This window comes from Bos grunniens, chromosome 2, assembly GCF_055505025.1.
Source record: "Bos grunniens cultivar Pamir isolate PY7600 chromosome 2, Bosgru_T2T1.0, whole genome shotgun sequence".
NCBI lineage: Eukaryota > Metazoa > Chordata > Mammalia > Artiodactyla > Bovidae > Bos > Bos grunniens.
In genome coordinates, this window is record NC_141166.1 from 555,306 (window position 1) to 568,029 (window position 12,724).

Sequence of the window (12,724 nt, forward strand, 5' to 3'; positions counted from 1 at the left end):
CTCCTTTTCTCTCTCCGCTGCCCTTTTTTCTTCCTTTTCCTTCTTCCTTTATCATTTACTTTTTTTTTTTTTTCCTGCTGGGTGTTTTAGGGTTTTTTGAGTTGTTTTTTTTTTTTTTTTTTCCATTTATTTTTAAACTTTTTTAAAAATTTTGTGTTCCTTTTGTTATTTTTTTGTTGCTTTTATTCTCTTTCTCTCTTTTATATACACTAGTTGACTCATACAGTCGTCTTTCGAATTCCGGGGCTCAAAATGCGGTATAACTCAAGGTATAAAAAAGGTTTCCCTCCTGGAGGAGGATGACTGTTGCTTTCCTTCTCGGTGTGTGACATGTGTGTTTGTTTGCTCTCCCGTCCTGGACATTATGCTTGCCTTCCAGGACTATGGGGGTTTGACCGTCCACAGGTTTACCATAGCTGGAGTGTTGATTCCGTTGGTCCTTACTAGGAAAGAAGGGCCCTGACCCCGTTTTCTTCCTTAGCCTATTGCACCCCTCCCACCTCCCGCTCCCCCCATCCCATCCTAGGAGCCTACCGCTTTGTGCTTTATGATCCAAGTGCTCACACCCTTGCTGTCCTCTTACCTCCTTCCCATGGCACAGAGAAGCGAGATCAGCCAGGATTTTTCTCTCTTTTGCACGGATTTCGCCCAGCATAAGGCCACCTTCCCATTCCCTCTGTCACGCCACCCCAATCGACATTCTCCTCCTCCTCCTCCTCCTCCTTCTTCAGAGGGTGTGGATGGGGCAAGCAGTAAGTCCATTTGAGACGATGGGGCGGAGGAAGATGCGTGGTGATGATGAGGGCGGACCGTGGGTGGCTCCGCTTCCTCGTGCAGGGCACGCTTGTTCGTGTTCTCGGGGGAAGACACTGCTCATCATTCTTTGTCCTCTCTACGTGCGGAGGGCATGGTGCGGCGTAGGTAGCCATGCGGGGGAAACAAGCCATCGGAACGTTCTCTGTTCCTTGCCACGCCGACTAGCGCAGTCAGGAGCCAGAGTTGGCCCTCGAGGTCGGAGATGTTACATCGCAAATTCCCGGTCTGCCGTTTGATGGAGGGTTTGGGGTTTGAAGCCATCAGCCAAGCCAAAGAAAGAAAAACGCAAGAGGTGGTCGATAAGGGGCCTCAGGTGCCCCTCCAGCGGGTCACGGGCCCATGAGGCAGTCGAGAAAGCAGCTAGGGGAGGACAGCTTCCCCACCGCCCCAGGCACTTTGGAGGCCGGCCGCATCTCCTCGCGTCCAGAGGCGTTTGCCCGGGGCCCAGCTGGATGAGACTGCCAGACAGGACGGGCAGAGTCGGAAGTCCAGTTGTCTTGCTATCACAATCTAGGGTAGGCTCGGGTCTTTCCTCAGTGCGGGGAGGACCTTTGCTTTCAGAAATGAACGTGGCGCGACATATCTCCACCCAGGCACCGGTGCGATGCTGGTGGAGAAGTTTCTTTGGGACTGGTTGGGTTGCCTCTCTCCCCTTGGCCTTCGTGTTGGTGCTGGTGGTGCTGGTGGTGCTGGTGGTGCTGGTGGCGGTGCTCATGGCCTTGTGGATCGCTTCTCCTGTTTGGCACTTGGAGCTTCTCCAGCGTACTCCTTGCACCGGACATGGAGCCCCAGGGATCTTTGCGGACGAGCGTCGTGCCGGGGACGCGCGCATCCCCGCCTCATTCCTGCCGGACCCTCCGCCAAGTAGCACGAGGCCTCCCAAGGACAGACACCCATAAAGGCTGCTTGCCCGTCTTCTCCCCGGACGCCTCTCGACGTCTGGGGCATTTTCGAGAGCCTGACCGGCCGGAAGGAGACGGTTCATGGACCTGCACCCGCTCTTCCCTGCCCCCCGAAGGGCTCCCGAGATCTTCTCCTTGCTCGGCTGGCTGTGAGCGCTCTGTGAGGCGTCTCCAGGCCGCGTCACTCACCCGAGGCCAGCGGTGCGGCCAGGGAACGGGGACGGGGAACGAAAGGCAAACCCACACCCAAAGTCCCATCCCGAGAGGACTCTCCCACCCTCGCAGAAGTGGGAGGCCCTCGGACCGTGCCCAGGCCCGCTCATGCACCCCATCACCCCATCCTCTCCAGCGACTTCCCAGCAGAGCCAGCCCTCGAGAGCTCAGCCGCTCAGGCACGAGCCCGTCCCAAGTGAACACCGAGACCCCGGGCACACTCCAGGCCCCGCTTCTTCCCAGGAGGCTGCATCACGCACACGGCCGAGAGGAACTCGCTCCTCGTCGGAACTCTTGGTGCGTCACACAGGGCGTGCCGCACACAGCGTGTGCCTGGGCGTCTGCACGCATGTGCGTCAGAGCCGACCTACCGCCACAGCCCCAGAGACGGCCGCGGCTTCTTGTTCTTCCCCTTGGTGGCTCTGGCCCTCCCGCTGGCACAAGGGCCGTTGCCGACGTTCTTCGGCCCCGGAGGCGGGGTGTCCGTGCTGGGACGGTCGAGCCGCTCGTGCTCCTGTTGGGGCGGCGTGCGGTTTCTCCCTCCTCCGTGTTTGGACTGGTGAATCACGACTGCGCCGGCAGGCAGGGCAGACTGGACCTTCCGCAGCTCCAAGGCCGGCTTCGGTCGGCTGTGTCCTTGCAGGCGTCGCCACTGCTCTAAGCTCATCCCTTCGACCTCTGTGTCCCCCGGGGACTCCTCCGACCCAGGAGCTCTGCCGCTGGCGTCTCCTGCAGGCTGCCCGGGCTCTGTGGGGTCAGCCCCGACGGGGGCCGCTGCCCCTCCCCCAGCGCCCCCTTCCCACGCACCCTCCCGGGCGTAGAACAGGACGTAGGCGCTCTGGCTCAGGGCAGCGGTCTCGTCACAGGCGGTCACCTTGGCATCGTCCATCTTATACCATTGGCCGTTGCCCGCTCGGGCGTAACAGAAGTAGTGTCCTCGCTCACAGCTCCACCCGGAGTGCACCAGCACGGCATAGAGCACGTAGCCCAGTGGCCCTGCCTTCCGCTCAGACGTGTAGGGCTGCAGGTCCAAGCACTGGGGATAGCGCACCTCCTGAGCCCTTTTGGCCCCGCTCACCGGTGTGAACCGCTTCAGCACCAGCACCAGGACCTGGGAGGTGCTGTGCAAAGTCAACCTCTTGGTGGCAGGCACCTTCCGGAGACAGACGCCACAGTCATAGGCATTGTCCGCGTCCAGCTTCTCGGGCTTCACCAGCTCTCTCAGAGCTTGCTCCACACTCTGAGCCGCCGTGATATCCAGGCTGATGTCCAGATAAGGGTCGAACGTGTCCGAGACACCGAGGCAGCGGAGACACTGGATCTGAGACCTCCAGGTCCCGCCGAAGATCTGACGGATGACGGTGGTGTCCTCGGAGGCATGGCCCGACGGCTGGGATGCACTCAAGCACCCTTGCTGCATGGCATTCAGAGTGAACATCAGAAACTCGCGGGCATCTTCCTGCTGGTGTCTGTGGAAGCCCGCCAGCAGGTCCTTGCGGGGCCGGATCACCTCTCCCGCGTGAAGGAGGGCTCGGGTCACGTGAGCTCGCATGGCACAGAGCGTGCAGGCGCTGCGGGCCGGACAGAGGGCGGCGTGCTGCTGGGACACCATCCAGCTGGCCAGGGGCGGCGTGTGGCTCAGACACTGCAGCGCCGCATTCACGTAGCAGGTGTTCCCCAGGTTCTGAAGCCCAGCCCCCACCCCCCACGGCCCCTTCCAACTCAGGGCGCCTTTCTGGCCAGGCGTCAGCCCTGCTGACCCAGGAGCCAAGTCACCCCGCTGGGGACGCCCAAGCGCCGGCGACGGCCCCTCAGGGACAGAGGGTCCCCGAAGGGCATCCGCACCAGCGCCGCTGGGCCCACAACCTTGCCCTCCGGGGAAGACGTCGAACGGAGACGGACACACACCTCCCCCGTGCTCAGAAGCAGCCCCCGGGGCTCTGCACCCGAGGCCCACGAGGGTTTCCATCTCCTACCTGCAGCTGCACGCCGACGCCTCCTTCCCTCAGACGGTCCGGCTCCAGAAAAGGGCCTGGGCCCCGCCCCCTCGGGCCTTTGGGGGCTTCCCCACAGCCCCACCCCCGCACGTGCAGGCTCCTCATTGGCTGAGGCGGCCGAGGGCGTGCCCACTCCCACTCCCGCCATCCAACCACCCACACTTTTCTCGGGGAATTCCCCTTGACGAGGCCCCACACGCACTTCCGACCTGACCCCCTGGACCAAAGGGCTCAGGATGCAAGTGACTCGGGGGCATTGGGCCTTCCAGCCTTGCCCGCTAGAGATTCACTGCGGGGCTTCCAAGTTCAGCACACAAATGCCGGCTGCACAGGACTTCCGTGGGCTCACCATTCACATCCTAACACACGTGTGGAAACATATGTCTGCCCACCGAACCTCTCCCCTTTAGGGGTCTCCCGACCCCAGACCCCTGCCTGAGGACAACCCCTCCCCGGACAACAATAAACCCTTGCCTCAACTTTGCGCTCCAGCGAGGTCCTCCCCAATTTCTATGCGTTCTCACTGGACACTCTTCTAGCGTTCAGGGTCCTAGCACCAAAAGATGCCAGCAGAGTGCCACATATGCTTTTCTCCCTTCAGGGCCGTTGCTCAAGACCCAAAGCGAGCTCATTTAGAAAGGCATAGGCTTCCTGCAACTTTGGATTCATTTCTGCAGCTCCTTTTCTCTCTCCGCTGCCCTTTTTTCTTCCTTTTCCTTCTTCCTTTATCATTTACTTTTTTTTTTTTTTCCTGCTGGGTGTTTTAGGGTTTTTTGAGTTGTTTTTTTTTTTTTTTTTTCCATTTATTTTTAAACTTTTTTTAAAATTTTGTGTTCCTTTTGTTATTTTTTTGTTGCTTTTATTCTCTTTCTCTCTTTTATATACACTAGTTGACTCATACAGTCGTCTTTCGAATTCCGGGGCTCAAAATGCGGTATAACTCAAGGTATAAAAAAGGTTTCCCTCCTGGAGGAGGATGACTGTTGCTTTCCTTCTCGGTGTGTGACATGTGTGTTTGTTTGCTCTCCCGTCCTGGACATTATGCTTGCCTTCCAGGACTATGGGGGTTTGACCGTCCACAGGTTTACCATAGCTGGAGTGTTGATTCCGTTGGTCCTTACTAGGAAAGAAGGGCCCTGACCCCGTTTTCTTCCTTAGCCTATTGCACCCCTCCCACCTCCCGCTCCCCCCATCCCATCCTAGGAGCCTACCGCTTTGTGCTTTATGATCCAAGTGCTCACACCCTTGCTGTCCTCTTACCTCCTTCCCATGGCACAGAGAAGCGAGATCAGCCAGGATTTTTCTCTCTTTTGCACGGATTTCGTCCAGCATAAGGCCACCTTCCCATTCCCTCTGTCACGCCACCCCAATCGACATTCTCCTCCTCCTCCTCCTCCTCCTCCTCCTCCTCCTCCTCCTCCTTCAGAGGGTGTGGATGGGGCAAGCAGTAAGTCCATTTGAGACGATGGGGCGGAGGAAGATGCGTGGTGATGATGAGGGCGGACCGTGGGTGGCTCCGCTTCCTCGTGCAGGGCACGCTTGTTCGTGTTCTCGGGGGAAGATACTGCTCATCATTCTTTGTCCTCTCTACGTGCGGAGGGCATGGTGCGGCGTAGGTAGCCATGCGGGGGAAACAAGCCATCGGAACGTTCTCTGTTCCTTGCCACGCCGACTAGCGCAGTCAGGAGCCAGAGTTGGCCCTCGAGGTCGGAGATGTTACATCGCAAATTCCCGGTCTGCCGTTTGATGGAGGGTTTGGGGTTTGAAGCCATCAGCCAAGCCAAAGAAAGAAAAACGCAAGAGGTGGTCGATAAGGGGCCTCAGGTGCCCCTCCAGCGGGTCACGGGCCCATGAGGCAGTCGAGAAAGCAGCTAGGGGAGGACAGCTTCCCCACCGCCCCAGGCACTTTGGAGGCCGGCCGCATCTCCTCGCGTCCAGAGGCGTTTGCCCGGGGCCCAGCTGGATGAGACTGCCAGACAGGACGGGCAGAGTCGGAAGTCCAGTTGTCTTGCTATCACAATCTAGGGTAGGCTCGGGTCTTTCCTCAGTGCGGGGAGGACCTTTGCTTTCAGAAATGAACGTGGCGCGACATATCTCCACCCAGGCACCGGTGCGATGCTGGTGGAGAAGTTTCTTTGGGACTGGTTGGGTTGCCTCTCTCCCCTTGGCCTTCGTGTTGGTGCTGGTGGTGCTGGTGGTGCTGGTGGTGCTGGTGGCGGTGCTCATGGCCTTGTGGATCGCTTCTCCTGTTTGGCACTTGGAGCTTCTCCAGCGTACTCCTTGCACCGGACATGGAGCCCCAGGGATCTTTGCGGACGAGCGTCGTGCCGGGGACGCGCGCATCCCCGCCTCATTCCTGCCGGACCCTCCGCCAAGTAGCACGAGGCCTCCCAAGGACAGACACCCATAAAGGCTGCTTGCCCGTCTTCTCCCCGGACGCCTCTCGACGTCTGGGGCATTTTCGAGAGCCTGACCGGCCGGAAGGAGACGGTTCATGGACCTGCACCCGCTCTTCCCTGCCCCCCGAAGGGCTCCCGAGATCTTCTCCTTGCTCGGCTGGCTGTGAGCGCTCTGTGAGGCGTCTCCAGGCCGCGTCACTCACCCGAGGCCAGCGGTGCGGCCAGGGAACGGGGACGGGGAACGAAAGGCAAACCCACACCCAAAGTCCCATCCCGAGAGGACTCTCCCACCCTCGCAGAAGTGGGAGGCCCTCGGACCGTGCCCAGGCCCGCTCATGCACCCCATCACCCCATCCTCTCCAGCGACTTCCCAGCAGAGCCAGCCCTCGAGAGCTCAGCCGCTCAGGCACGAGCCCGTCCCAAGTGAACACCGAGACCCCGGGCACACTCCAGGCCCCGCTTCTTCCCAGGAGGCTGCATCACGCACACGGCCGAGAGGAACTCGCTCCTCGTCGGAACTCTTGGTGCGTCACACAGGGCGTGCCGCACACAGCGTGTGCCTGGGCGTCTGCACGCATGTGCGTCAGAGCCGACCTACCGCCACAGCCCCAGAGACGGCCGCGGCTTCTTGTTCTTCCCCTTGGTGGCTCTGGCCCTCCCGCTGGCACAAGGGCCGTTGCCGACGTTCTTCGGCCCCGGAGGCGGGGTGTCCGTGCTGGGACGGTCGAGCCGCTCGTGCTCCTGTTGGGGCGGCGTGCGGTTTCTCCCTCCTCCGTGTTTGGACTGGTGAATCACGACTGCGCCGGCAGGCAGGGCAGACTGGACCTTCCGCAGCTCCAAGGCCGGCTTCGGTCGGCTGTGTCCTTGCAGGCGTCGCCACTGCTCTAAGCTCATCCCTTCGACCTCTGTGTCCCCCGGGGACTCCTCCGACCCAGGAGCTCTGCCGCTGGCGTCTCCTGCAGGCTGCCCGGGCTCTGTGGGGTCAGCCCCGACGGGGGCCGCTGCCCCTCCCCCAGCGCCCCCTTCCCACGCACCCTCCCGGGCGTAGAACAGGACGTAGGCGCTCTGGCTCAGGGCAGCGGTCTCGTCACAGGCGGTCACCTTGGCATCGTCCATCTTATACCATTGGCCGTTGCCCGCTCGGGCGTAACAGAAGTAGTGTCCTCGCTCACAGCTCCACCCGGAGTGCACCAGCACGGCATAGAGCACGTAGCCCAGTGGCCCTGCCTTCCGCTCAGACGTGTAGGGCTGCAGGTCCAAGCACTGGGGATAGCGCACCTCCTGAGCCCTTTTGGCCCCGCTCACCGGTGTGAACCGCTTCAGCACCAGCACCAGGACCTGGGAGGTGCTGTGCAAAGTCAACCTCTTGGTGGCAGGCACCTTCCGGAGACAGACGCCACAGTCATAGGCATTGTCCGCGTCCAGCTTCTCGGGCTTCACCAGCTCTCTCAGAGCTTGCTCCACACTCTGAGCCGCCGTGATATCCAGGCTGATGTCCAGATAAGGGTCGAACGTGTCCGAGACACCGAGGCAGCGGAGACACTGGATCTGAGACCTCCAGGTCCCGCCGAAGATCTGACGGATGACGGTGGTGTCCTCGGAGGCATGGCCCGACGGCTGGGATGCACTCAAGCACCCTTGCTGCATGGCATTCAGAGTGAACATCAGAAACTCGCGGGCATCTTCCTGCTGGTGTCTGTGGAAGCCCGCCAGCAGGTCCTTGCGGGGCCGGATCACCTCTCCCGCGTGAAGGAGGGCTCGGGTCACGTGAGCTCGCATGGCACAGAGCGTGCAGGCGCTGCGGGCCGGACAGAGGGCGGCGTGCTGCTGGGACACCATCCAGCTGGCCAGGGGCGGCGTGTGGCTCAGACACTGCAGCGCCGCATTCACGTAGCAGGTGTTCCCCAGGTTCTGAAGCCCAGCCCCCACCCCCCACGGCCCCTTCCAACTCAGGGCGCCTTTCTGGCCAGGCGTCAGCCCTGCTGACCCAGGAGCCAAGTCACCCCGCTGGGGACGCCCAAGCGCCGGCGACGGCCCCTCAGGGACAGAGGGTCCCCGAAGGGCATCCGCACCAGCGCCGCTGGGCCCACAACCTTGCCCTCCGGGGAAGACGTCGAACGGAGACGGACACACACCTCCCCCGTGCTCAGAAGCAGCCCCCGGGGCTCTGCACCCGAGGCCCACGAGGGTTTCCATCTCCTACCTGCAGCTGCACGCCGACGCCTCCTTCCCTCAGACGGTCCGGCTCCAGAAAAGGGCCTGGGCCCCGCCCCCTCGGGCCTTTGGGGGCTTCCCCACAGCCCCACCCCCGCACGTGCAGGCTCCTCATTGGCTGAGGCGGCCGAGGGCGTGCCCACTCCCACTCCCGCCATCCAACCACCCACACTTTTCTCGGGGAATTCCCCTTGACGAGGCCCCACACGCACTTCCGACCTGACCCCCTGGACCAAAGGGCTCAGGATGCAAGTGACTCGGGGGCTTTGGGCCTTCCAGCCTTGCCCGCTAGAGATTCACTGCGGGGCTTCCAAGTTCAGCACACAAATGCCGGCTGCACAGGACTTCCGTGGGCTCACCATTCACATCCTAACACACGTGTGGAAACATATGTCTGCCCACCGAACCTCTCCCCTTTAGGGGTCTCCCGACCCCAGACCCCTGCCTGAGGACAACCCCTCCCCGGACAACAATAAACCCTTGCCTCAACTTTGCGCTCCAGCGAGGTCCTCCCCAATTTCTATGCGTTCTCACTGGACACTCTTCTAGCGTTCAGGGTCCTAGCACCAAAAGATGCCAGCAGAGTGCCACATATGCTTTTCTCCCTTCAGGGCCGTTGCTCAAGACCCAAAGCGAGCTCATTTAGAAAGGCATAGGCTTCCTGCAACTTTGGATTCATTTCTGCAGCTCCTTTTCTCTCTCCGCTGCCCTTTTTTCTTCCTTTTCCTTCTTCCTTTATCATTTACTTTTTTTTTTTTTTCCTGCTGGGTGTTTTAGGGTTTTTTGAGTTGTTTTTTTTTTTTTTTTTCCATTTATTTTTAAACTTTTTTTAAAATTTTGTGTTCCTTTTGTTATTTTTTTGTTGCTTTTATTCTCTTTCTCTCTTTTATATACACTAGTTGACTCATACAGTCGTCTTTCGAATTCCGGGGCTCAAAATGCGGTATAACTCAAGGTATAAAAAAGGTTTCCCTCCTGGAGGAGGATGACTGTTGCTTTCCTTCTCGGTGTGTGACATGTGTGTTTGTTTGCTCTCCCGTCCTGGACATTATGCTTGCCTTCCAGGACTATGGGGGTTTGACCGTCCACAGGTTTACCATAGCTGGAGTGTTGATTCCGTTGGTCCTTACTAGGAAAGAAGGGCCCTGACCCCGTTTTCTTCCTTAGCCTATTGCACCCCTCCCACCTCCCGCTCCCCCCATCCCATCCTAGGAGCCTACCGCTTTGTGCTTTATGATCCAAGTGCTCACACCCTTGCTGTCCTCTTACCTCCTTCCCATGGCACAGAGAAGCGAGATCAGCCAGGATTTTTCTCTCTTTTGCACGGATTTCGTCCAGCATAAGGCCACCTTCCCATTCCCTCTGTCACGCCACCCCAATCGACATTCTCCTCCTCCTCCTCCTCCTCCTCCTCCTTCTTCAGAGGGTGTGGATGGGGCAAGCAGTAAGTCCATTTGAGATGATGGGGCGGAGGAAGATGCGTGGTGATGATGAGGGCGGACCGTGGGTGGCTCCGCTTCCTCGTGCAGGGCACGCTTGTTCGTGTTCTCGGGGGAAGACACTGCTCATCATTCTTTGTCCTCTCTACGTGCGGAGGGCATGGTGCGGCGTAGGTAGCCATGCGGGGGAAACAAGCCATCGGAACGTTCTCTGTTCCTTGCCACGCCGACTAGCGCAGTCAGGAGCCAGAGTTGGCCCTCGAGGTCGGAGATGTTACATCGCAAATTCCCGGTCTGCCGTTTGATGGAGGGTTTGGGGTTTGAAGCCATCAGCCAAGCCAAAGAAAGAAAAACGCAAGAGGTGGTCGATAAGGGGCCTCAGGTGCCCCTCCAGCGGGTCACGGGCCCATGAGGCAGTCGAGAAAGCAGCTAGGGGAGGACAGCTTCCCCACCGCCCCAGGCACTTTGGAGGCCGGCCGCATCTCCTCGCGTCCAGAGGCGTTTGCCCGGGGCCCAGCTGGATGAGACTGCCAGACAGGACGGGCAGAGTCGGAAGTCCAGTTGTCTTGCTATCACAATCTAGGGTAGGCTCGGGTCTTTCCTCAGTGCGGGGAGGACCTTTGCTTTCAGAAATGAACGTGGCGCGACATATCTCCACTCAGGCACCGGTGCGATGCTGGTGGAGAAGTTTCTTTGGGACTGGTTGGGTTGCCTCTCTCCCCTTGGCCTTCGTGTTGGTGCTGGTGGTGCTGGTGGTGCTGGTGGTGCTGGTGGCGGTGCTCATGGCCTTGTGGATCGCTTCTCCTGTTTGGCACTTGGAGCTTCTCCAGCGTACTCCTTGCACCGGACATGGAGCCCCAGGGATCTTTGCGGACGAGCGTCGTGCCGGGGACGCGCGCATCCCCGCCTCATTCCTGCCGGACCCTCCGCCAAGTAGCACGAGGCCTCCCAAGGACAGACACCCATAAAGGCTGCTTGCCCGTCTTCTCCCCGGACGCCTCTCGACGTCTGGGGCATTTTCGAGAGCCTGACCGGCCGGAAGGAGACGGTTCATGGACCTGCACCCGCTCTTCCCTGCCCCCCGAAGGGCTCCCGAGATCTTCTCCTTGCTCGGCTGGCTGTGAGCGCTCTGTGAGGCGTCTCCAGGCCGCGTCACTCACCCGAGGCCAGCGGTGCGGCCAGGGAACGGGGACGGGGAACGAAAGGCAAACCCACACCCAAAGTCCCATCCCGAGAGGACTCTCCCACCCTCGCAGAAGTGGGAGGCCCTCGGACCGTGCCCAGGCCCGCTCATGCACCCCATCACCCCATCCTCTCCAGCGACTTCCCAGCAGAGCCAGCCCTCGAGAGCTCAGCCGCTCAGGCACGAGCCCGTCCCAAGTGAACACCGAGACCCCGGGCACACTCCAGGCCCCGCTTCTTCCCAGGAGGCTGCATCACGCACACGGCCGAGAGGAACTCGCTCCTCGTCGGAACTCTTGGTGCGTCACACAGGGCGTGCCGCACACAGCGTGTGCCTGGGCGTCTGCACGCATGTGCGTCAGAGCCGACCTACCGCCACAGCCCCAGAGACGGCCGCGGCTTCTTGTTCTTCCCCTTGGTGGCTCTGGCCCTCCCGCTGGCACAAGGGCCGTTGCCGACGTTCTTCGGCCCCGGAGGCGGGGTGTCCGTGCTGGGACGGTCGAGCCGCTCGTGCTCCTGTTGGGGCGGCGTGCGGTTTCTCCCTCCTCCGTGTTTGGACTGGTGAATCACGACTGCGCCGGCAGGCAGGGCAGACTGGACCTTCCGCAGCTCCAAGGCCGGCTTCGGTCGGCTGTGTCCTTGCAGGCGTCGCCACTGCTCTAAGCTCATCCCTTCGACCTCTGTGTCCCCCGGGGACTCCTCCGACCCAGGAGCTCTGCCGCTGGCGTCTCCTGCAGGCTGCCCGGGCTCTGTGGGGTCAGCCCCGACGGGGGCCGCTGCCCCTCCCCCAGCGCCCCCTTCCCACGCACCCTCCCGGGCGTAGAACAGGACGTAGGCGCTCTGGCTCAGGGCAGCGGTCTCGTCACAGGCGGTCACCTTGGCATCGTCCATCTTATACCATTGGCCGTTGCCCGCTCGGGCGTAACAGAAGTAGTGTCCTCGCTCACAGCTCCACCCGGAGTGCACCAGCACGGCATAGAGCACGTAGCCCAGTGGCCCTGCCTTCCGCTCAGACGTGTAGGGCTGCAGGTCCAAGCACTGGGGATAGCGCACCTCCTGAGCCCTTTTGGCCCCGCTCACCGGTGTGAACCGCTTCAGCACCAGCACCAGGACCTGGGAGGTGCTGTGCAAAGTCAACCTCTTGGTGGCAGGCACCTTCCGGAGACAGACGCCACAGTCATAGGCATTGTCCGCGTCCAGCTTCTCGGGCTTCACCAGCTCTCTCAGAGCTTGCTCCACACTCTGAGCCGCCGTGATATCCAGGCTGATGTCCAGATAAGGGTCGAACGTGTCCGAGACACCGAGGCAGCGGAGACACTGGATCTGAGACCTCCAGGTCCCGCCGAAGATCTGACGGATGACGGTGGTGTCCTCGGAGGCATGGCCCGACGGCTGGGATGCACTCAAGCACCCTTGCTGCATGGCATTCAGAGTGAACATCAGAAACTCGTGGGCATCTTCCTGCTGGTGTCTGTGGAAGCCCGCCAGCAGGTCCTTGCGGGGCCGGATCACCTCTCCCGCGTGAAGGAGGGCTCGGGTCACGTGAGCTCGCATGGCACAGA

The 12,724-nt window shown here is 60.7% G+C and overlaps 1 protein-coding gene and 1 pseudogene across 2 annotated transcripts in view; one reads left to right on the forward strand and one right to left on the reverse strand.

Annotated features, from left to right (window-relative positions):
- LOC147377196 (small ribosomal subunit protein uS2 pseudogene) overlaps positions 1-12,724 on the forward strand; it is a 68,601-nt pseudogene that overhangs the window by 30,459 nt on the left and 25,418 nt on the right. The gene's annotated exons all lie outside the window — the stretch shown is intronic.
- On the reverse strand, positions 161-4,648 carry LOC147377199 (ubiquitin carboxyl-terminal hydrolase 17-like protein 6). The gene is made up of 2 exons (XM_086324316.1): positions 584-4,648; positions 161-443 (listed from the first exon to the last, which is right to left on the reverse strand). Exon 1 carries the CDS (start codon positions 3,898-3,900, stop codon positions 2,299-2,301), a length of 1,602 nt encoding a protein of 533 aa, XP_086180442.1. The 5' UTR covers positions 3,901-4,648; the 3' UTR covers positions 161-443; positions 584-2,298.